Source organism: Ruditapes philippinarum, unplaced genomic scaffold, assembly GCF_026571515.1.
Source record: "Ruditapes philippinarum isolate M1 unplaced genomic scaffold, ASM2657151v2 ctg3781_1_1_1_1, whole genome shotgun sequence".
Classification (NCBI taxonomy): Eukaryota; Metazoa; Mollusca; class Bivalvia; order Venerida; family Veneridae; genus Ruditapes; species Ruditapes philippinarum.
Window position 1 is genome coordinate 36,605 of NW_026854757.1, and position 23,014 is coordinate 59,618.

At 33.5% G+C, this 23,014-nt stretch overlaps 1 protein-coding gene across 4 annotated transcripts; it reads left to right on the top strand.

Moving 5' to 3' along the window:
- The first annotated feature begins 228 nt into the window (after positions 1-228).
- LOC132740940 (nucleolin-like) lies at positions 229-18,275 on the top strand. 4 transcript variants are annotated; one of them, XM_060729000.1, is made up of 10 exons: positions 229-383; positions 1,058-1,171; positions 1,535-1,652; positions 8,457-8,620; positions 12,287-12,428; positions 12,841-12,989; positions 13,226-13,349; positions 15,336-15,493; positions 15,974-16,156; positions 17,128-18,275. In XM_060729000.1, exons 2-10 carry the CDS (start codon positions 1,147-1,149, stop codon positions 17,232-17,234), a joined length of 1,170 nt encoding a protein of 389 aa, XP_060584983.1. In that variant the 5' UTR covers positions 229-383; positions 1,058-1,146; the 3' UTR covers positions 17,235-18,275. The 4 variants fall into 4 exon arrangements, with proteins under 4 accessions (XP_060584983.1, XP_060584984.1, XP_060584985.1 ...); XM_060729001.1 differs by having other exon boundaries at positions 8,478-8,620; XM_060729002.1 differs by lacking the exons at positions 229-383; positions 1,058-1,171 and adding an exon at positions 7,224-7,341.
- Positions 18,276-23,014: the final 4,739 nt, after the last annotated feature.

Sequence of the window (23,014 nt, forward strand, 5' to 3'; positions counted from 1 at the left end):
ATAAAACATTTTCCTGAGATCTAGCTGGAATCTCCGGATTTTCATTGGTCCATTCACATTCTGTACCTGTTTCTGACCAATCAAATACCCGAGATCTGAGTTTGAGGTTAGAATATTTCTTTATAACCTCAGCCCCAGGTTACACAGTAGATTAGACTCGCAATGTAAAGATTGGAGTGAAGGACAGTATAACAGGAAGGGAAGTCAGTATCTGCATACTTCAACTTGTATAAATGCAGGTAAGAAACTCCCCAGTTCCAGAATAAGGTGAGGGCTGTCTTAATGAGGAAATTTAACTAGGCAGAATATTGTTGTTTTTTTATAGGAAGAAGAACAAACCACAGATGGTGATCAAGACACTGCTGATGAAGAACAACAACAAGGTTTGTAAAAATGAGCCGCGTCATGACAAAACTAACATAGTGCGTTTGCGACCAGCATGGATCCAGACCAGCCTGCGCATCCGCGCAGTCTGATCAGGATCCATGCTGTTGGCTTACCAACTCTATTACAAGTAAAGAAACTGACAGCGAACAGCATGGATGCTGATCAGACTTAGCGGATGCCCAGGCTGGTCTAGATCCATGCTGGTCGCAAACCCATTATGTTGGTTTTGTCATGACAGGCTCAAATTATTATAATTTCTATAAGTTTAAGAGTAATGTTTGTTATGTCCTTTAACAAGCACCTTGTCTATTAGTATTACTTAGAGCTATAAATAGGAGGTATTTGAAAGAAACTCCTAACAGTGGTGTCAAAAATTCATAATTGGTCTATTGTTGTGAACTTTTTTCCTCAAATTTACCTAGCTTAAAATTATAGGGATAGGACTAATGGTACCCTTTTCCTAAAATGGCAGAAAAAGCAGAAACACAAATGTTAAAAAATTGAAATTTGACAGTGAGGTTAATCGGGTTATTATGTAGTACATGTGCAATTATCTTTCCTTATTCAATTCCAAAGAATAAATTAAGATTATTTGATATTACTGTATTGCATAGGGAAACATGATGATTAATTACTTTAGGGCTAAGTCAATACATGTTTTCTGTTTCAGAGAAAGGTGGACAGAAGAGAAAAGCTGAAGAAGAAAATGGAGATGATGAAGATGATGATGATGAGGAGGAAAAATCTCCCGCCAAAAAGATGAAGACCGAACCAGACCCAAACAGTAATATAACTGGCATACCTGATAACAAGATTATATAATAGATTTATTGTATATAATGTGCAGTCATCTTTGAGTATAAGCTGAAAAATTTACTACAGAAAAGATGTTTAAATTTGCCTAGGAAATATGTAAATATCTTTGATATTTTGGTAATTATCCTTTTGATTTCTGCATTTAGTGAATGGACTTGCATGTTATCTTTGAAATGATGTCATTGTTGATTGAAGGAATATCAGTAATTATGCAGTCTGGTCAGACTGTTAACATTTTGCAGGCTGCTATGTGTCAATAATTGTGGAAAAGGTGAGCATATATAACTGATAGTGCACATTAAGGTACCCTATAATTTCTTTATATTTGCAGGACCAGTGACAATGTTTTGCGGTAACCTTGACCCTGATCTTACATCTGACACGCTGAGAGGTTTCTTTGAAATGAATGGCATTGATGTTACAAACCCAAGAAAAATTGGCTTCAAAAGGTATTTTTCCTGTACATTTTACGCCCCTGAGTAAGCAAGTTGCCTTATTGAGTAGTTCATAACACAGTTCAGTTTCACAGGCAGGAAAATGTGAGGACCCAAGTCTCTGCCAACATGTGTCTAGAAAAATAAATATTGGTGAAATCTTTACAGAACGAGAGAGTATAGAAGTAACTCTGTTAATTTTCATGTTTGAAGAGTTCCTTTTTCTGAAAGATTTTTGTTGGGGAAAAGAAAAAAACTGACTTGTATACAAAATTAAGTCTGCGCTTTCAAAGAAATGTTAGGCGAGATATTTTTTTTCTAAAACTGTGGCCACTCTTGTATGCTTGCAAAACTGAAATGGTGCTTTGATTTGATTGTTTTTGTGTTTTTTTTCCAGTAATTATTTTTTTTGTTTTTCAGTAATTATTTTGCTGAAAGTCTAATATTAATCTTTTATTTATTTGACAAAGAACATGTATTATTTGTCAAATTGATGTTTTAAGTTAAACAAGATCCTACAATGAAAAGACATGCAAACAGGTGCAGTAATGAGATGAAGCATAATAAACTAAAATTTCTTTAAGTTACTACAGCAAAATAAAATGTAATTACAGTATCAGTTTGAAGTCATATGACATTAGTCTGGCACGGAACGGCACCTGAGGTCTTCCTCCACCAGTAAAGCTGGAACGTCGCCATATGACCTATACTGTGTCGGTGTGACATAAAACCAAACAAACAAACATTAGTATGTTTATATCAGATCTGTAGCCACCCTCACTGTATTTGGTAGTTATGTAGATGATAAAGTTGTTATTTTTTGTCTCCATGCTTCTATTGTATCATAAACACACACAAACACAAACTACAATACATAATATCCTGTACAAAATAAATTGCACACTGAGCATTTCAGCATAGGACTTCAAACCACTTGCCCCTCACCGCTGTGGGTTCGAATCCCAACAGGGACTTTGTATTCTTACATGTGAGAAAGCTATCCAGCTAGCTTATGGAACGTCCGTGGTTCTTAGGTGCCCGTTTGTGCCTGAAATAATGCACGGAAGGGCACCTGAAGTCTTCCTCCACCAGTAAAGTTGGAATGTCGCGATATGACCTATACTTTTGTTGATGAGACGTAAAACCCAAAACAAACAAACAAACAAATTTCAGCATAGCATCTAAGAACTGTTTCTATGTAACACAGATTAGTATTTTTGCAGTCATACAAGTATTTTAGATATGGACTGTTAATTTTATATTTATAATTTATTTGAAAGGACCATTAAAGTTTTGTCATAGAGGATTGCTGTACTGTATTGTTTTGGGTTAGTTTGAAATGGAAGAGAGAGAGAGGATATTTTGCCATTTGATAAGTCTTCAGGGATTTTTTGGGGGCTTATATTATAGCCGATATTCAGTCATATTCCCAATTGAAAAAAGTATATAGTTTTCCCTATCCACAGGAAAAAATTCCAAATTAAAATTTACAGAACAAAAATACCTTATAAAAAATCTAAAATCTTTGAAAATAAGGCCTTCTTTACTGTTGTAGTGCTTGATTGCTTGAAGATGCCATCCTATACAGTAATTGTTTGCATTTATTTAATCATCATGCATTATTTCCATTTTTTTAACAAAATATTGTTGAAATTCCCAATTCCATGGACAAGGGTATGGGTCATGTTCCAAAAATCCTTGAAAAATATTCCTGACAATTCCTGACACAAAAGATGAATTGATGAAAAGATATTGAATGGACTGTGTAATAAAATTATAAATTAAAAGATTCATAGCTTTAATAAAACTAAATGCAAGAGAAATACTACATTTCATGAATATTAAACCTCTTTAAGACTCTATAAATGAAACAGCCAGTAAACTAATCGTATATTTTCTTTAACACAAAAGGGCTGTTTATAATTTAATTTAAACACTTCATAGTTGTGTTTTCAATCGCTTGTTCCTTTTACAATTTTAAACAAGTGTTATGAAATACATATGGCCAGCCTATTCAGTGAATATGGAACAGTGGGTTTGTTACTAGTCTAATCTGATGCCACTAAGGCGATCATTGTGGATCTTTAAAATGACCTGTTGGCCTTGAAATGCCCCTAAAATATCCTAGAGTCTCTTGTTTCACTTTCCTTAGGAACCATGATGAAAAAGTTGATAAGAATATGTGTTAAATGCTTGGAAGTTATGCCAATGTAGACTATTATTTTTCAGCTGTCTCTTGTCCATATTGTTATAAATATAGTTGTAATAAGGAATGGCACATAACAGACACAAAAATTGTCTAAATGTAATCAAAGGATAATTTGAAGAAGTTATACTTCATGTCTGATACTGAAATGAATATTGAATTGTTCCGGCTAGCGACGAAATGTCTGTGGTTCTATTCGGGTGCTGGTTCGTGCATGAAATAATGCACGGTGGGGTACCTGAACCCGAGGTCTTCCGCCACCAGTATAGTTTGAATGTCGCCATGTGGCATTTACTGTGTTGGTGTAGGGTAAAACCCAATCAAAGAAGAAAAAAACTGAATTATATTGTAGATGCCCAGTATGGTCTCGGACTGTACTACTGTATCTCTACTATATAGTATTTTGTAGCCAGATTATGTCCGAATATTAGCTAGACTTACTGTAGAAGAGATGAGCCACTATTAATTTTTCATCTCTTATGCAGTAACAATATTGTAAAGCTGCATGCCTCCAGATGAGCCAAAATATTTCAAGAAAATCAAACTTAAGAACAATGTACTAAGATTTTAAGAAATGTAAATGATTCAAGTGATAATTTACATGTTATCATTATGTGCAATTACTAATTGATTTGCAAGTTTTTAATATTTTGACCTCTTTCTGGAAATTTACATGGACTGTAAGTGCCTTTTAAAAGCTATTTGCAATGCTTAAATTACTATCTTTTGTTCACTTAACAATATTTTACTTTTAAATACATCTCCAAAAATGTCATGAAAATAAGCATTAATCTGGAGGCATGCTTCTTTGACAATGAGGATACTTTCATATGTCTGCTTTAAGACATCAGTTGTGTATACTTGGCGTCAGAATGGACTACAGATAAAGTATTTGATGTGAAAAAATATATAGGAATAGACAACCTCTATAGTCTGGTTTTACAATTTATAAGACTTTTGTGTAGAGAAATTCTAAAATATTATATAGACCCCTTCTGTTTAGCTAAGAGATGATTTTGATATGCAGGCAATGATATCAGTGTTTGTGACTTGATCATGGGAATGTTTGAACATATATTACAATTCTGGACACATTTAGCTCCCCGTTTTACTGCTTTATTTTTAGTTATCATGGCATTAACCTTATAGTAATTAATTTATAAGGGTAACGATCATTTCAACAACAGATTTTACAGTTGTCCGAATGCCTTGACAATATCAATATATTTTATAGTTGTCATCAAAGGTTGTTTACATATAAATGTATATATCTTTGGTTTAAATACCACATTGATATGTTTTAAGAAAACCAGTTTGGTGATATTTTTCTTTCTAAACAGTAGAAGAATTTAAGATATATAGATCTTTGAAATAATGGTCTGAATTGTATGATTTGCCTAAGATAGTATATTTGAGAGCATACTAGTATTGCTTCATAATTACTTGTCTGCCGGTTTTGCTTCCAAGGGAGAGAATCCCATTTGTAATCCAGGAGTTGCAAGTTTGACCGTAGGGCAAGGCATTTGCCATGAAAAGATGAAGTTTTGTTGGATATATATAGAAAAAAAGTAAAAATATTGAATTTAGCCCTGATTACTTCTAGTAATTTGGTACATTCCATTTTGGTTTTTTAGTTGTGAGCCAATATGACAGTACAAGGCCAATTTATAAGAAAGCCAATAAATAATAACCTATTGACTGTAATTTTATTATTGAACAATGGTACTTGAATACATATTCAAGTTATATAACTTTATTTAGTAACAGTTTGATTATTTATAAATACGTAATAACAGAAAAATTAAAGTGACATTATGCCGAACCAAGTGAAACAGATAGAAAGAAAAAGAACTTGACATTTTGCCGTGATTGTGTTCAAATTTACATTTTACAGTGATAAAATAACCAATATAAATTTCTCAGAATGTATTGGTTATAATCATTTCTTAAAAATGGATTTAAGTGTTTTTATGATTTAGGTAGTTTTTATATTGTACCTTAAAATTTTTTTTATTCTTTGGTATTTGTCAATCACAATTATAATTGACAATCTTTTGAAATAATATTACTAATTCAACTGGACTTGACAGCGACAAAATAAGCATAATGTCACTTAAGTTATCTAACTGATAACAGTACAGTTATAAACAAAATTACTAACAGATCCTTGGGTATGTTATCATTCATTATTTTACTATCCAATATTTCAAATGAAAAAGAAAAAACAAAAACAAAAAGAAGAAAAAAGATAATACTTTTTACACTATGTTACATAAAATGTATCATATTGGACCTGTCTCCTATTGGGCATTATTGACTGGTATTACCATGTTAAGATAGATTGGCTGCAAAGCTGAAGTACAGACGGGGTAGAAAAGCTAGTTCGATATGATATCAATATATCATTAGTTGAGTGATAATTTTTGACATAAATGTCATCATACTTGTTTACATGGGCTGTCGACTACAATGCTTATTTACCCCGCCTGAATTAGACGACTACAGTATAAAGCCAGACCAGCCTGCACATCTGTTTAAACTGACCAGGATCTTTACTGTTGCCGGACTTCAGATTTTATTCTTGACAACCCCAAAGTTGATAATGGACAGTTCCATATATGGAAGATGGATTTTTAAAGAAATTCAGAAGGCTTAGTGTCGATATACCAAATGCTGGTGGTATGTGGAGAAATGCTACAATACACATTGTATAGCAACAAGAAGTCATCGTTAATATCATCCAGTGTCTGATGTATGGGATATTTGCTGTAACAAGGAATGTTTTATTTTAAGCATTTCATCACTTACAAGCTGTCATGCATATCAATTTATGATAAGTCTCTTGATTTATACTAGTTTTTGCACCTGGCCGATAACACATATTTTATTTGTGCTGTGCCAGTTTTTGTTGGCAGCTTGTATTGACCGAGTTGGTCTCACAATAGCTTATATGACTGAGGAGTCCAAGCACCAAGTACCTTGTCTGGCTGTATTTAAATATCAATCTTAGTAGTAGCTTTATTGACCGTATAGTCTGTAGTAACCGTGGCAACAACCAAACTGTCCGAAGAAAGAGAGTGACCGAAATGTCTGCTGAAATGGTAAAACACCGAATCTAGAATGTCTGCGGGTATGGTAAACCTATTCTTGTCTTTGCACTCCGAATTTTACTTTTTTGCTCCGTGTCTCATTTAATCTCTTGCTCCGTGTCTGTTGTATTCATATATCATTATATTGCTCCGAGTCTGAAAGCTGGCTAGCTGTCTGTTTCAAATTGTCCATTATAGCTACATGGAATATCTAGAACTAGTCGCTATTCATTGATAACTTCAAAATGTTAATTTTTGAAGGGATCATTATAGACTTGTTGTTGTTATCAGGTATTAATGTAGCTATGATGGATATATAGAATTGAACTGGCAAACCGGCAGCATGAATGGCTCCAAGTCTTCCAGCCTGTAGATGTACAGATGATGGTCCGCATCACAGTCACCACAAGTAAGTCAGTCTTAATATCTTATTTAGATCTTTTATTGTTATTATTATTTTAAATCTTATTCATTTTCTTCCTTTATGTTGGCCGCAGCATTGATTTATAGCGTATCAACGACCATTCTTCTACATGATTCAAATAATTCTTGTTTCAGTACATATTCATTAACATTTATGGTAAACATAGGCAAATGTTTTGTATGAACAATGGTCCATTTAACCCACACTCGCACATCTATGCTTAACAGTTAATGCAGCTACAAAAAATGTAGGCAAAAGAAAAGTTTGTTGGCACTAAACCTCCAGCAATTAACCTCTAAATGCTAGAGAATTGATGAATAATGTGGATTTGTCATTTGATATATGAACAGTCCTGGCTATGTACTATGTAAACTAAAGAATATTGTACTACAAAAATGTTTTCAAAAAATTGTTAACTAATGTACAAACATGCCCAATAAGTAAAAGAAATCATGGTTCTGTTTTAGGAGGGAAATTACATCTTTAGCTTGACCCAAGAACGGCTTGTCAGTGTCCCTAATATTCCAAAGAAATGCACAAAATTCTTGTGCACATTCCCAGTAAAGAAGTTTCAATTTGTTGCAAGTGATTGTGTGTTTCATGCCCTATAAGATTGTTGTGTTATGTGTAACAATGATTCAATGATATTGTATTGATTTGTGTATGAAAAAACAATATATTTGGGCATACATTTTGTACTTTTTGAATTGTTGATATTTTTCATGATTTGTGTTTATTACCAGAATGTGCCTATATGAATATATGAAATCTTTTACTATTACACCCTGTACATAATTAGTTGAGGGGAAATAGGACAAGAATTTTTTATCATGTGTGCTTATACTTGAACATTATATAGTGTGCTTATTTAGTAGTAGTTGCCTGTGATTGGATATCGACCAAGGAACACTGTTAGCCAAATTTGTATGGCTTTCACATAGTGAAAAGTTTTGTTCTTTGCCCTGAACTTTTGTTTGAAACATTTTTCATGTATTAACCATAACCATGATTTTACCGTTATTATTTACGCTTGTAATTTCAGTTGTAATAGTAGAGAATATCGGAGGACTAAATGGACATTTTAATTATCTCTAAAATAGGTCACATAATAATGTTTGTAGGTTTGGCTATGTTGATGTAAAGCCACAAGATGTAGACAAAGCTCTTGAATTGAATGGGAAGGAGTTGAATGGTGAACCAATTACAATAGAGAAGTCTAAACCTAGAACACAGGAAACTCAGAGTGGCGGTCGAGTACAGGGAGGTTAGTGTGTTTACTAGTATTATAGTAAGGAAATAAATGGCTGAATTGCTTAGATGTGCCGAGAACCACGAAAACTTGCACCTCATTGTAGGTAGTTGTGTTGGTATTTAGTCAGAAACATTAATATATAGCCATATTAAAGTGATAAAACTTGAGTGTGTTAAACATGAAAAATACTACAATTTAATATTTTAACAATGAGTTTTGGGTCTTTTAACAGTCTTTCAGTTATGTGTTATGATAAATACATGTGGGTGTTTTTCAGGGCTGGGAATCAAAACTGCGTCGTATCCTACAAAATGTAAACAAACGCCGCCATCTTGGAACGAAAAATGTATGTTTTTGTTTATAACTTTTTTTGTTGGAAATGACTGAAAACCAGATATATGTATTAACACGCTACACTATTTTCCGCTTCGTTCGGTATATGTTGCTTGCACAACTATTTTGTAAAACAAAAGTTATAGCGAACTTGCATCTCGAAGCGGGGGGCAGAATTTTTATGAAAAATGTGTGGATACGACGCAGTTCATATTGCTTTATCTATCGTTTTTCCTTCAAATCAATTATATATTTGTTTCAGAGTTCACCATAAACTTCGAAATATAATTTTGCATCAGTTACTAAAATTTCATTAAATAGAGATGTTTATTTTCTTAGAAAATAATGATTTTTACGAAATGATACGACGCAGTTGAAAATAAAATATGATACGACGCAGTTGTATTTTTGGCAGTCTTTTCAACAGGGATAATTTTGGCAAAATATTTCTATTTTATGGAATAATCACTTGCGCTAGATAAAAAAACCCAGATCATTTGCGGTGTATAGCAATGTTCTGTTAATTTTGATTATTTAGAATACATTGTGTCATGTCCAATATAACATTTAATTTGAAAGTTTACATTGCGGAAGCTACTTTTCAGTTAAACATGTTACATAGTTGATCATAATATCTGAAATAATTTCTTATATTTTCCTGTATGTTCAATATTATCCCTATTTTTTATTCGCAAAAAAATATAGAAATCTATTAACTTGAATCCATGTTGGCTAGCTACGCTCTAAATTAACTGTGGTTCTGCATGTTCTGGGTAATGACTGCTTTTTTGTGGTTTGTTAACAAACTTTCACTCTACACATTAGCTTTACTAGGTGCGAGGACCTCAGGTGCGCCTTTGTGCATTATTTCAGGCAAAATGTTGCACCTGCAGAGAACCATCGACATTTTGAATCTAGCTTGATAGGTTTTCCACACGAAAGAATAAAAAGTCCCTGGTGGTTTTCGAATTCATAGCAAGTGATTTGAATTCAGTACACATAAACAGCTCGGTCACGGTCGGACACACCTGTCTGATTTGTTTTTTCAACAAAATTTGTTAACGTCAGCTGTACAAATAAGCAGCTTTTTTTATTAACTTCGGGCGTGAAGTTATAAGATTATAAATATTTGAATTAATTATAAAGAGAATAACATTTAAATTTCTTATTTCGGTATGACTAGCAGAGAAATTTTCAATGTAAACAGGGGGTAATCCTCTGTGAAGTCATTTTCTGAAAACCTTTGTTTAAGTTTTCAGGCAATTCATTATCAAATAAAAATCACACTTTAGTATGAAGGGATGTTAAGATGCCATGTCTCTAGTCTGTTGAAAATTCGATGCGATAATCTGACCTTAATTTTCTGTTCAATAGTGTGAAAACTTCTTCAATACTGTTGAAAGATCATGTCTGCCTAGCTATATCTGTATCAAATTTATCGGTGCACAGCGTAAAATACCTTTGCAAAACGGACACCTTCTTTACAAAATAATCTGTAGTTGTATCATATGTAACTTGATTTTGAAAATTTAAAGATTTTTAATGGAGAAGAATGATACTTAAGTGCAAATATAGAAAATACATTCCGTAGACCTTTCCTCATCGGCGATAAAGAAATGCAATACGACAACATCATGGGTAAAGTTCCGCGGCGCTGAACATAAAATGACTAAACGGAACGCATAGCCTACTTGCAAAAATATATTGTAGCTTAACCATTTATAATATAATTTAAAAAATTTAATGTTCAGTTTCAAATAATAAAGCTCATCTGTTCTCACCGATTAAGAAAATGAATACAATAAAATCGGCACGTAAAAGACATAAGTAATAACGGAATTGACAGAAATTATTGCTAGTTACAAGTAACAAAGGTAGGCATGAAATTTGCGCATAGCTCTCTTCGGATAGCAAAAGACATTTTCAAAATTTGTAATTCTTTCTCTCTGTTTTTTTTTTAAAAAAGGTCATTCCTGATGAATACTAGTAAAGGGTTCAGGAGAGGTTACACTGGAATATTGAATTTTGTATCAAAATTTGTAATCACTCCCATTTCGATCTCACGGGAACAATTTTAGAAGCATGCTAAGGCAACACTGGAACACGTTGTCATATGGTTGTGCGATCACGTGTTTATTGCACAATGTATATTGCATTTGATACAGTTTTTCGGAATTTGTAGATGCTTAATATGATAGGTACTTAAATGCGACCGAAAAATGCAGCCTTAATAGAATTGTATTACATTTCCATTTTTATGGAACCAATGAGTGACCTCTGCTTTTGACTTAAGTTGTAAACAAGAAATGTTGTTGGACGTTATTAGCATACCTAGCACATAATTTAAATAGTTTAAAGCCAATATGCAGCCTGCAATGAAAATACAACTGCGTCGTATCATATTTTATTTTCAACTGCGTCGTATCATTTCGTAAAAATCATTATTTTCGAAGAAAATAAACATCTCTTTTTAATGAAAATTTAGTAAATGATGCAAAATTATGTTTTGAAGTTTATGGTGAACTCTGAAAACGAGTATATAACTGATTTGAAGGAGAAACGATAGATAAAGCAATATGAACTGCGTCGTATCCACACAATTTCATAAAAATTCTGCTCCGCTTCGAGTTGCAAGTTCGCTATAACTTTTGTTTTACAAAATAGTTGTGCAAGCAACATATACCGAACGAAGCGGAAAATAGTTTAGCGTGTTAATACATATATCTGGTTTTCAGTCATTTCCAACAAAAAGAGTTATTAACAAAAACATACATTTTTTTGTTCCAAGATGGCGGCGTTTGTTTACATTTTGTAGGATATGACGCAGTTTTGATTCCCAGCCCTGATTTTAGCAGTTTTATATCACTGCTTTGCTTGAATGTCACTGCTTTGCTTGAATGTGAAATCGTCACAATAATCAACTTCAAACCATTCCATGGATATAAAAGAGATTGCTAGTACATTATATTTATTGCTTGTGTTCTGTTTAAAAAAAAATGTATCGCATACCCGTGCTGTGCATATATTTTGATGTGACAACACCTGCGTTATTCAAACAGCAAAAAAGAGCACTAAATATTAGTGTTATACTACAGGAGTGTCGATGTAAAATATTGTTTTATCTAAAAATGTTTCCTTTATGTATATGATGAATAGAATAATAACTTAATTTATTTTAACTTGTTTAATAAGATAATATGCTCGCTAGAGGCTCACATAATAGAATTATATTCATTTCATTATATAATGCAGTATTGAACCTACACTCAATCATTGTCTATATATATTTGTAAGAAACGTGTTATATATGATACATTCAAATATTATTGTTTGATATAATATCAGGAGATTCCAAAACGTTGTTTGTGAAGGGATTAAAGGAGGACATCACAGAAGAGGAACTTCAGTCATTTTTTGAAGATCCTGATGAAGGGATCAACGTCACTGAAGTCCGGCTGCCCAAAAGCAGAGGAGGTGGCTCCAAGGGGTACAACTCTTTTCTATTGTTTTTCTTTATAGTATATGAAGTTTAATTTTGTAGTAAGCTTAAATGTTCAAGGATTTTTACCAAGTTTCTATTTTGGGTAAAATTACGAAGGCATGTTTTGAGTGAAATTATTTGATTTTATATAAACTTATTAATTGTTGGGGTTTTTATTTTGGTAAAAAAGGATATAATTGAATATTTTCAATTTTTGGAATAGATTTTTACATGCGTGTGATTTTGTTTTTAGAGAATTTTAAGAAGTCATAGTATTTTCTGATTGTAAGATGTATTCTTAAGAAATTCTCAAAGAATAAGCTAATATGATTTACAACAAACAAAAAATTATATCGCACAAGAAAAAGCATTGAAGAATGAAATTGAAGTTTTGACATTAATGATTATGTATATGTAGATTTGGATATGTGGTGTTTGATAATGAAGATGCCCTAGAGAAAGTAATGAAAGATAAACAGGAGACGGAACTTGATGGTGAGAAAATCTTCCTGGACTACACAGATGAGAAGAGTAAACATGGTGGAAAAGGCAAAGACAAAGATTTTGGTAATAATCGTTTTCATGATTATAGTTATCAAAATCTAGTGTATATAGAAAATACATGTAACTATACAATTCTCCTGATAAATTAACATGCAATTCTGAAATAATATGAAAATCATGTTTTTTTAAAAATCCCTAAATGACAAAACAGCAGTTGATCAAAATTTTATTTTGACTTAGTTTTTGTCTTTTATTTTTATGATCTGACCTGCTATACAACAGTTCTTGTTTATTTTCAGGCCCATCTAAGGTTTTGTTTGTGAGAAATCTGTCATTCCAAGTGTCAGAGGATGAGCTGAAAGAATTGTTTGATGGGTGTGAAGCCTGCAGAATACCACCTAATGAATATGGGCAGTCTAAAGGGTAATGATATTTCTGGTTTTGATAACATGCATGTTAACATCGATTTTATGTTAAATTAATATATAACCCCTCTGAGAGTTATTGTACATAATGTTGAGGCATTAGGTGAGATAAAATAAGGGTAACTAAATGTAATTTAGAGATATCTTGCCCTGTTGTAACGAAAGTTCTTCTACGATACACATTGTAAGCAACTAAGCATTAGAAAGTTGTCGTGTGTTTCGAAAGTTCGGAATTTATGATCAAATGATATGATTAAAACGTATGTAAGATGAGTTTATGAAGGATGCAAGGAACCTAGATTTTCTTTCCTTTTTAGCTCACCTGTCACAAAGTGACAGGGTGAGCTTTTGTGATCGCTTTTCGTCCGGCGTCCGTCAGTCCGTAAACTTTTACTTTAAATGACATATCCTCATAAACCACTAAGCCAATTTCATCCAAACTTCACAGGAATGTTCCTTTGGTGGTCACCTTTAAAAATTGTTCAAAGAATTTAATTCCATGCAGAACTCTGGTTGCAATGGCAACCGAAAGAAAAAACTTTAAATATCTTCTTTTAAAAAACCATAAGAGCTAGAGCTTAGATATTTGGCATGAAATATCTTCTAGTGAGTGTCTACCAAGTTTGTTCAATTAAAGCCCTGGGGTCAAAATTGGCCCCGCCACGGGGGGTCATTGATTTTCCCTATATGCATATAGTAAAAAATTAAAAAATCTTCTTTTAAAGAACCCAAAGAGCTAGAGCTAAGATATTTAGCATGAAACATGTTTTAATGGGTGTCTACCAAGTTTGTTCAAATAAAAGCCCTGGGGTCAAAATTGGCCCCGCCCCAGGGGGTCATTGATTTTCCCTATATGCATATAGTAAAAACTTAAAAAATCTTCTTTTAAAGAACTCAAAGAGCTATGGCTAAGATATTGAGCATCAAACATGTTCTAATAGGTGTCTACCAAGTTTGTTCAAATAAAAGCCCTGGGGTCAAGATTGGCCCTGCCCCAGGGGTCATTGAATTTCCCTATGTGCATATAGTAAAAACTTGAAAAATCTTCTTTTAGAGAACCAAAAGAGTTAGAGCTAAGATATTTAGCATGAAACATTTTCTAATAAGTGTCTACCAAGTTTGTTCAAATAAAAGCCCTGGGGTCAAAATTGGCCCCGCCCCGGGGGGTCATTGATTTTCCCTATATGCATATAGTAAAAACTTAAAAAAATCTTCTTTTAAAGAACTCAAAGAGCTATGGCTAAGATATTTAGCATCAAACATGTTCTAAAAGGTGTCTACCAAGTTTGTTCAAATAAAAGCCCTGGGGTCAAAATTGGCACCGCCCCGGGGGTCATTGATTTTCCTTATATGTGTATAGCAAAAACTTAAAAAATCTTCTTTGTAAAAACCCAAATAGCTAGAGTTAAAATATTAAGCATGAAACATCTTTTAGTGAGTGTCTACAAAGTTTGTTCAAATAAAACACCAGGGGTCAAAATTGGCCCCGCCCCGGGGGTCATTGATTTTCTTTATATGTGTATAGCAAAAACTTAAAATCTTCTTTGGAAAAAACCCAAATAGCTAGAGTTTAGATATTAAGCATGAAACATCTTCTAGTAAGTGTCTACAAAGTTTGTTCAAATAAAAGCCCTGGGGTCAAAACTGGCCCGGCCCCAGGGGTGTCATTGTTTTTAACTATATGTGTATAGTAAAAACTTTAAAAAAATCTTCTTTTAAAAAGCCCAATGAGCTAGAGCTTAAATGTTTAGCATGAAACATCTTCTTATGGGTGTCTACCAAGTTTGTGCAAATAAAAGCCCTTGGGTTAAATTGGCCCTGCAACGTTTGAGGGGGGGGCCTATATACAGGTGAGCGACCTCAGGGCCATCATGGCCCTCTTGTAATTGCATTACCATGTTAAAAGAAGACAGAAGTGTTTTTCCAGATATTTGTAAAGTTCATTGTCAGAAACATTAGAACAAGATATATTATGTAATTTCAGGTTTGGTTTTGTCGAGTTCAAGTCCGTTGAAGAAGCTCAAGAGGCTAAGAAGGATAAGGATGGCTTGGAAATAAATGGCCGTGTTGTGCAGTTGGCATTCGCTAATGACAAACCAGGAGGTGCCGGTGGGGCTCGTACAGGTGGCGGCGGAGGTGGAGGTAAAATATTTAAGAAATTACTATTTCTGACAACTGAAATTCATTTCTTCCCTCTTTGGGGTGGGGGGGGGGTTAAATGATTGAAAGGCTTCAGGGATATCAGAACCAGATTATTTCTGAAATTATTGAAATCGAGATTGTGTCTCGATGCGATCAGTTTTAGTACAGTGGCAGAAGCAGAGATTTGTGTTATGGAAAAAAAAACTTGAAATTAATTACGAGATGATTGTTTTTAGAAGGTTTTGTCTGAACCCCCATTTGTGGCTATACGCAGAATTATTTGGTCCTTTTCCTGTGAAGTGGAGTGTCATTCTTTGATATAAAGTGTGTGCATTTAAGTCCGAAATGAAAACACGACTTGTTCCTTTGTAGTCAATGTTTAATTTATTTTTTTCTCCCGTGAAATGAGATTTAATCATCTTTTATGTGAAGAAAAATCATTAAAATGATATTTTAATATGCTGGGTTTTTTGGTTTCAGGTTATGGTGGAGGAAGAGGAGGTAATTGGGGCGGTGGTGGAGGTGGTGGTAGATACGGTGGTAGAGGTGGCGGAGGCTGGGGTGGTGGTGGTGGTGGCGGCAACAGACGAGGTGGCGGAGGCTGGGGTGGTGGTGGCGGAGGTGGATATGGTGGTGGCCGCGGCGGGGGTGGAGGATATGGTGGTAAATAGCTTACACTTAATAAAAGAAAAGTTCATTTGTGGTTATTTCCTTCATTGATGTAATTTTTCTTGAACTTTTTAAGACCAGTTCATTTTAACAGAGGTATTGTAACAGTCCTAGCAAGTTCTTGGTTGTATTGTTTTCATACTTTGGAACATTAACCCTTGGGATAAGAACTTCAAGTAGACCAGGCTTAACTTGACCGTCATTCATAAATGATTGAATTTTGGTCAAAATTTCTTAATTTTGTTATTTATATATGGATTTGAATCATACATACATGGACAAAACAATACTTGTGACCAAATAATTAAGATGACCTTGAACTTTAAATGACCATGACTGTCAGTCATTGAATTTTGCTTGTATTTTTTAAACATTATTATTTATCTATGGAAATGATTCATACTTGGTCAAAACAACAAGTGTGACCAGACAGACCTATTCAAATAAAAAAAGGGAAAAACTAAATGATTTCTTTTATTAGTTTTTTGAAAGATTTTTCTAAACTGTTCCATTTGTATTGCACTTTGGAAAAATTAAAAAAAGTCCAGGGTTGTCCCCGCTCGATGATGGCTCTTGTTAAATGTATATTTGATTTTTAAAAAAAAAATTTTTTCTTTTTTTTAATAAAAATGTAGTTTTTAATGATAGGTTCTAGTAAGTATATATATAAATAAAGAAATTGTCCAATTGCTTTTAATTATTATCACTTGGATAAATGTAGTCACAATAGATATGAGCCGCGTCACGACGAAACCAACGTTATGCGTTTTCGATCAGCATGGATCCAGACCAGCCTGCGCATCCGCGCAGTCTGATCAGGATCCATGCTGTTTGCCATCAGTTTCCTTTCTTGTAATAGGGTTTGTAAGCGAACAGCATGGATCCTGATCAGACTGCGCGGATTATTACCACTAGGATAAATGTAGTCACAATAGATATTGTGAAAGTGTTATTTTCTGTTGCAGGAGGAGGTAGAGGCGGAGGATTCCGTGGAGGACGAGGTGGTGGTGGTGGTTGGGGTCGCGGTGGTGGCGGCGGCGGGGGAGGAGGTGGATTCAGGAAGAGGTGGTAGAGTCGAGCATCGTCCACATTCATCATCATCGGTCATTCATCATCATCATCCATTATTTTTATCATCAACATTCTGAAGTGTTGTCATAGTATCAATGTTGTCCATTTTTCTGTATTTTTTGTTAAAAATCTATCATGTACATTATATTTCAACACAAAAGAAAAGTTGATAAATTTACCTCTGTTCTGGCACGAACATTTATTTTAAGATTCTGATTAAGAATAGACAAAAAAGTTCTACATGGAAAAAAGAAACATTAGGTTTTAATGGAATTACCACAGTCATGCAATATTTATATACTTTTTAACTCTGTAAATTTTATTTAATGTTTGAAAGTGATTTTATCACAGCAGCAACAAAACATCATCATAATCGATAAGACTTGTTAGTAATTTGATCTAGAAAATCACTTTTGTTTCATGATGATTTTTGTAAGTACTAAACATTTGTAAAATTTGTCAATATGTTATGATTTTCAGAATTTGTGAAATAATTAAATTTACAGAAATATTATTATTGTTAAAAAAACAACAAAAAACAAACAAGAATAGTTTTTCCATATTAACACATTTATTACATTTTACTTCAGAAACATGCTTTATTATTACTAGTAGATATGGTTTTTGACATGAAATTATATGGTACTGAATTTAAACATGTTATTTCAGGCCAAAAATTACTTTTGTCTCTGGTAAGAAAAAGAGCACATGGTATTATTTTATTATATTTTTATTTGTAAACTGTCAGAAATGATAGGAAAATGAATTGAATGAGGAATATGTTTCAGAGACATACTGATTCTGAAAAATATGGACAAAAAAAAATGATCAAGTGTGCATTAAGGTATCAGACAATGACATATATTTGCCTTATTTACCTCAAGTCTTCACGCTGACCCATATTTTAATCATTGATCAAAAACTTACTTGAAAATTTTCATAAAGTCAAATTATTCAAATGTACTGTTGCATTAAATCTTAAATTGTGTGACATAGTTTTATTAACATCTTTTTTATTCAATAAATAATTGTAGTATACATATCTTGTTGTTGTTGTTTTTTGTAGAGATAGAAGGAATGAGTGTATAACACATTTTACCTATTATATAAATAACCATAGAAATTGAACAATATCACCATGTGTCTTGTGAAATAAATTACTTGAATTGATAATACTGAAAATGAGAACTTTTACTAAATTGTCAAGAGTTTCAGTGATATTGAAGTATTTGTCAGTTTATTTACTTCAGTTGACCATTAATTTAAGTCTCCAGTAGATAGTGTTAAATTGAAGGATGAGAAACCAGTTTGAAACCAAACATCCAGCACGATGAACAGTTGAGATCAATTTGTATCATTAATTATGTTGAGCAGTCATTGGTGAGGTCACAAATAAGATTATCTGAACATGCTTGACATTTACAGTATCGTTTGCAAACTGAAGTGAGAAAAAATTAATCTGGCTGTATAAAATGAGTTGAATGCGAAGTGTGGCAATCATGAATAATCCTTTTGACACTAATAATTTTATGGTGTTGCAGCTGTTCAACCATATGAACTTTCGATATAATACTGTCGAATAAAAGATATGCCAGTAAAAGTCGCCTAACTCGGAACAGTCAGAATTTAATAACTAAGAACATTTTGTTTTCAAATAGAAATTGCTAAAACTCCAAAAGCCTATAACGCACTATGGGTATTGCCCCTCTTAAGTCCTTTGTAATATGCGAACTTTCTTTACCTAACCACGATTTCCTTTTCTACCGCTAGTGTTACTTGCAGCCTTTCCTCTAGAACAATTGGGGCGTCCGTGGCCGAGTGGTTAAGGTCGTTGACTTCAAACCACTTGCCCCTCACCGCTGTGGGTTCGAATTGGATTCTTTCATGTGAGGAAGCTATCCAGCTAGCTTACGAAACGTCGGTGGTTCTACTCGGGTACCCGTTCGTGCCTGAAATAATGCACGGAAGGGCACCTGAGGTCTTCCTCCACCAGTAAAGCTGGAGCGTCGCGATATGACCTATACTGTGTCGATGTGACGTAAAGACCCAAAACAAACAAAATCTAGAACAATTACTGGATCAGCACTTTGTCTCTGAAAACTATTAAATAAAACAATATACTTTAATGTAACTATAAAAATTTTAACAGGATTGAAATGTTGCTATCTCCCGAAAGGGATAAGCTAATTTTTCGTATTAAGACACGAAAACGGCTCGATAATACTGATTTAATTAAATGCATATACACACGGAAAAACACTTTTCATCATGTTAGCCTGAATTTCAGTGCGTACTCATCATGCGTGATAAGCAACACTCGTGCAGTTGTATCATGCACGGGCCACGTAAACGCCGATTTCCGATATTTTACGCAGCACGCCTCGAATAACCATATTGAGTAAAACGTAAACAGAAACTTTGGACTTTGGTGTTATTCACAACTTCGCAAAAAAAACTTAATTGTAAAATCTTCAGCAACCATGTCACGGGTGTCAGAAAAAATCAACGTAATCAGGCTCTAGGGATGCTGCAAGCGGGTACTAGGGTTATGGCCGACGCACAGCATTTTGGCTGTTCTAGGCAATCAGTTCTTTATCTTAGTACACGGCTCGGTAATACCATGATCCGAGATCATGTGCACCTCGTGTGACGTCACTAAGGGACGACCACGTCATAAGGCTGAATCACCCGCAGACCGTATACTGTTCAGATACTGAGACTCCGCCATAGGGTTGGCCTGGGCACAGCGTCACTTACCCCAGACACGAAACCAGTGAGGTCGGGTTATTTTCAGCGACGAATGTCGCTTTAGAGTTAGTCCCGCTGACGGCAGGGTGCGAATCCATGAATCTATCGTCACAGAAATCGCCCAAGTTGATCCCAGATAAATGTAATGGGATTCATAACCGGGGAGACTGCACGTTAAAGTGATTGCAAACTAGAAAGTGGTTGTTAAACGGGAAGTGTGTGGTCTTGCATTGTCTTGCTGGAAAGTTAACCCAGGACCGTGAGCCTGCATGAATGGTAAAAATATGCACACTAGCATGTGCTGTAAGGTGGCCGCGCACAACCACAAGCTCTGTCTTTCGGTACCCCATAATCTCCCCTCTTACCATCACACTTCTCCCACCAAACCTATTCCTTTCCCGGATGCAAGATTGTGCGAAATGCTCATTTTTGTGACGATAGATTCGCACCCTGCCATCAGTATGACTTATCCCATATCGTATCTATATACATTATAACTGAATTATACATCTTTAATTTCAATGAAATTAATCGTGTACACTTATATTTCAAACATTCATTGCGTATATTAGTTACTTCATGGCCCAAGTTTTTAACAAATCCTTTTTTTGGTCTCCATTTTTACCTACCATTTTTACTTTCCAAAAGATTTTGTTCATAAAGTTTTTTATCTTAACAGATCTACACAGATACATGTATGTTATCTGTGTTATACCAGATCATCTAAGATTTTATAAAGGTGTTACAAATGTGATACCAATGTTGGTAACGTAGATTACAAAAATATCAACTTGTGATATCTGCAACAACAATAAGTAGTTCTTCTCCAAATATTTGACATGTTCCTATATTGTAGATCATTATATGGTAGTTTAATGTAATAACTCTGTTTGTTCCTGAGAAAAAAACTGTAATTTAGGCATAAATAAATGGTTTCTAAAAATGGTAACGTTGATTACAAAATAAGTAACGTAGATTACTTTTTCTTTGTTTCAGCAAGCATGGGTATATCATAGGCTGAAATACAGCGAGCCTTTTGTGGGAGGAAAAAATCAACATAATGAGTAAAATAACTTGGAAAAAGAACAAAATCATACTGAGCAACAACAGTGAAAAGATAAAAAAAAAGGGGGGGGGGGGGCTTTAGCGACCAGAACATAGAATGTCAGAAAAAAATGTCCAGAAATTGACACAGAATGAAAGAGCTTGAGACTCAAATACAAGTTAATAAATTAATTGGTCTGGTTGTGTTCAAGATGAAGACAGACTGATTGTCGATGATGAAAATGGTGTACGTTAAAGCACCCAGAAACACGAAAATAGTAGTTAGGCACATTGGTACCTTGGACTGATTGAAGAGATTGTCATAGCTGATGACGATTTTCTTGTTTCATACTAGCAAAATCGAAAATGTAAAGGGGTCAAAGCACCAACTTTCAATTGGCCAAACAATGCCGACAAGATTTGTTAAGTTAGAAGACGGTTTTCTGGCATAGATAAGTCGTCCAAAGTTAGTTGTTATGTGCGCTCTTTCAGGTTAAAAGAGGACGAGATAAGATAAATTTAAAGCGCGACATTCAGCTTTCATTTTTGTTCGCAAATGTTTTTTTTTTCTTTCAAATTAAGTATTGAAGTAATTTTATCTAAGAAAAATGCAACATATAATGTAAGAACTACTTTAAAACAGTGTCTAAAGATCTATTTAATTTTATAGAACGCCGGTGATGTTTGTTTCTAAAAATAGAAAATCGGAAAACGAATCACACGCTTTACTAATATACAAATAGATAGCGGACATGTAGATTAGAGGAATCCAGGAGTTTAATTATTGATTCTGTTTTATGATGGCAAATATAATTTTCCACCATATTTTTTTTATTTGACTTTTATATAAAACCTTCAGAAAAACAGGCCGCTTTAAATAAATGATTCAATGGCTTTGTCTCAAACAAAGCCGTTTTTTTTTTTTGTGTGTGTGTTTTGTAACTTTAAATAAACATCATGCTTAAAAATGAAAAAGATTTTCTTATGCGTTTAATCATACTTTTCTATTTCAATTTATGAATTAATTTATTTTCTTTTGCAATAGCTCTGACATCAACATTTTATTGTTTGACATGTTCAAACATATATAAAAATCCTAGAATATAAGGTTATCTACGTTACCATAACTGGTCAATTCTTTTACTTTGTTAATTTGTTATTTTTGGTCTGAAAGTAACAGCTTTAAATCAAGTCATAGACTTTGTTATATTTCATATTTTTTTATATATATATATGATAAAAAAGATAATGTCTTAATGGCATGCACAGGTATTTTACGGCCTTAAGCTATTAGTTTCTTAAATAAATGGATAAATGAATATGTTTGAGCATAAACCTTTCATAAATTAATCTCAGTCGACGAACTTATTACTGATAATTACATCTAAGATTATTCAAAAGCAAAAAAATGAAACATAGCTGTCATTTTATCTTTAATCATTTTTTTTTGCTGTAGCCCAGTTAAAGGTGATTCTTTGTAATTTTACGTTACCATTTCCTAGTTTGTTTTGTATTGGTGTATGCTGCATACAAAATATATTTTAAAGTCAAATACTGTTGTATGTTAATATTTGGTGCTTATAATTCATAATAAAATCAACTAAATAAGTACAACAATGAGTTTGTTTATGTAGCTATTATTACTGATGATCATATTTTCCAGAAATATTCAACCCAACATAAATGAAAAAGTTAAAGCTTGGTGTACGGTTTTATTAAATCCTGTGGATAAAATATGTAATGTTACTTTGACAAATTATTTATCGAAGTGACTATCTGTATCAAGTGCATTTATAGAAAATATCAAAATATCTTTAATATGACCATTGGTTTATTTTTAGTTAAGGTAACGTAAATTACATTTTGCAAAAGTACTCAATTTGTTTCAGTGGCTGTTCTACAGGTAATAATCGAGTTTGAGTGCTGTAACTTTCCCAATTTTTCAGACGCATATCTCTATAACCATCTATGTAATAAAACTTTGATAAA

What these genes read in the sequence shown, in the direction of transcription:
- LOC132740940 (XM_060729000.1), top strand. Translation starts at nt 1,147, where the DNA reads ATGAAGACCGAACCAGACCCAAACA. An exon ending in TGGCGGTCGAGTACAGGGAG is followed by an intron (nt 8,621 to 12,286) that starts GTTAGTGTGTTT and finishes ATATAATATCAG; the next exon opens with GAGATTCCAAAACGTTGTTT. An exon ending in CGGGGGTGGAGGATATGGTG is followed by an intron (nt 16,157 to 17,127) that starts GTAAATAGCTTA and finishes TTTCTGTTGCAG; the next exon opens with GAGGAGGTAGAGGCGGAGGA.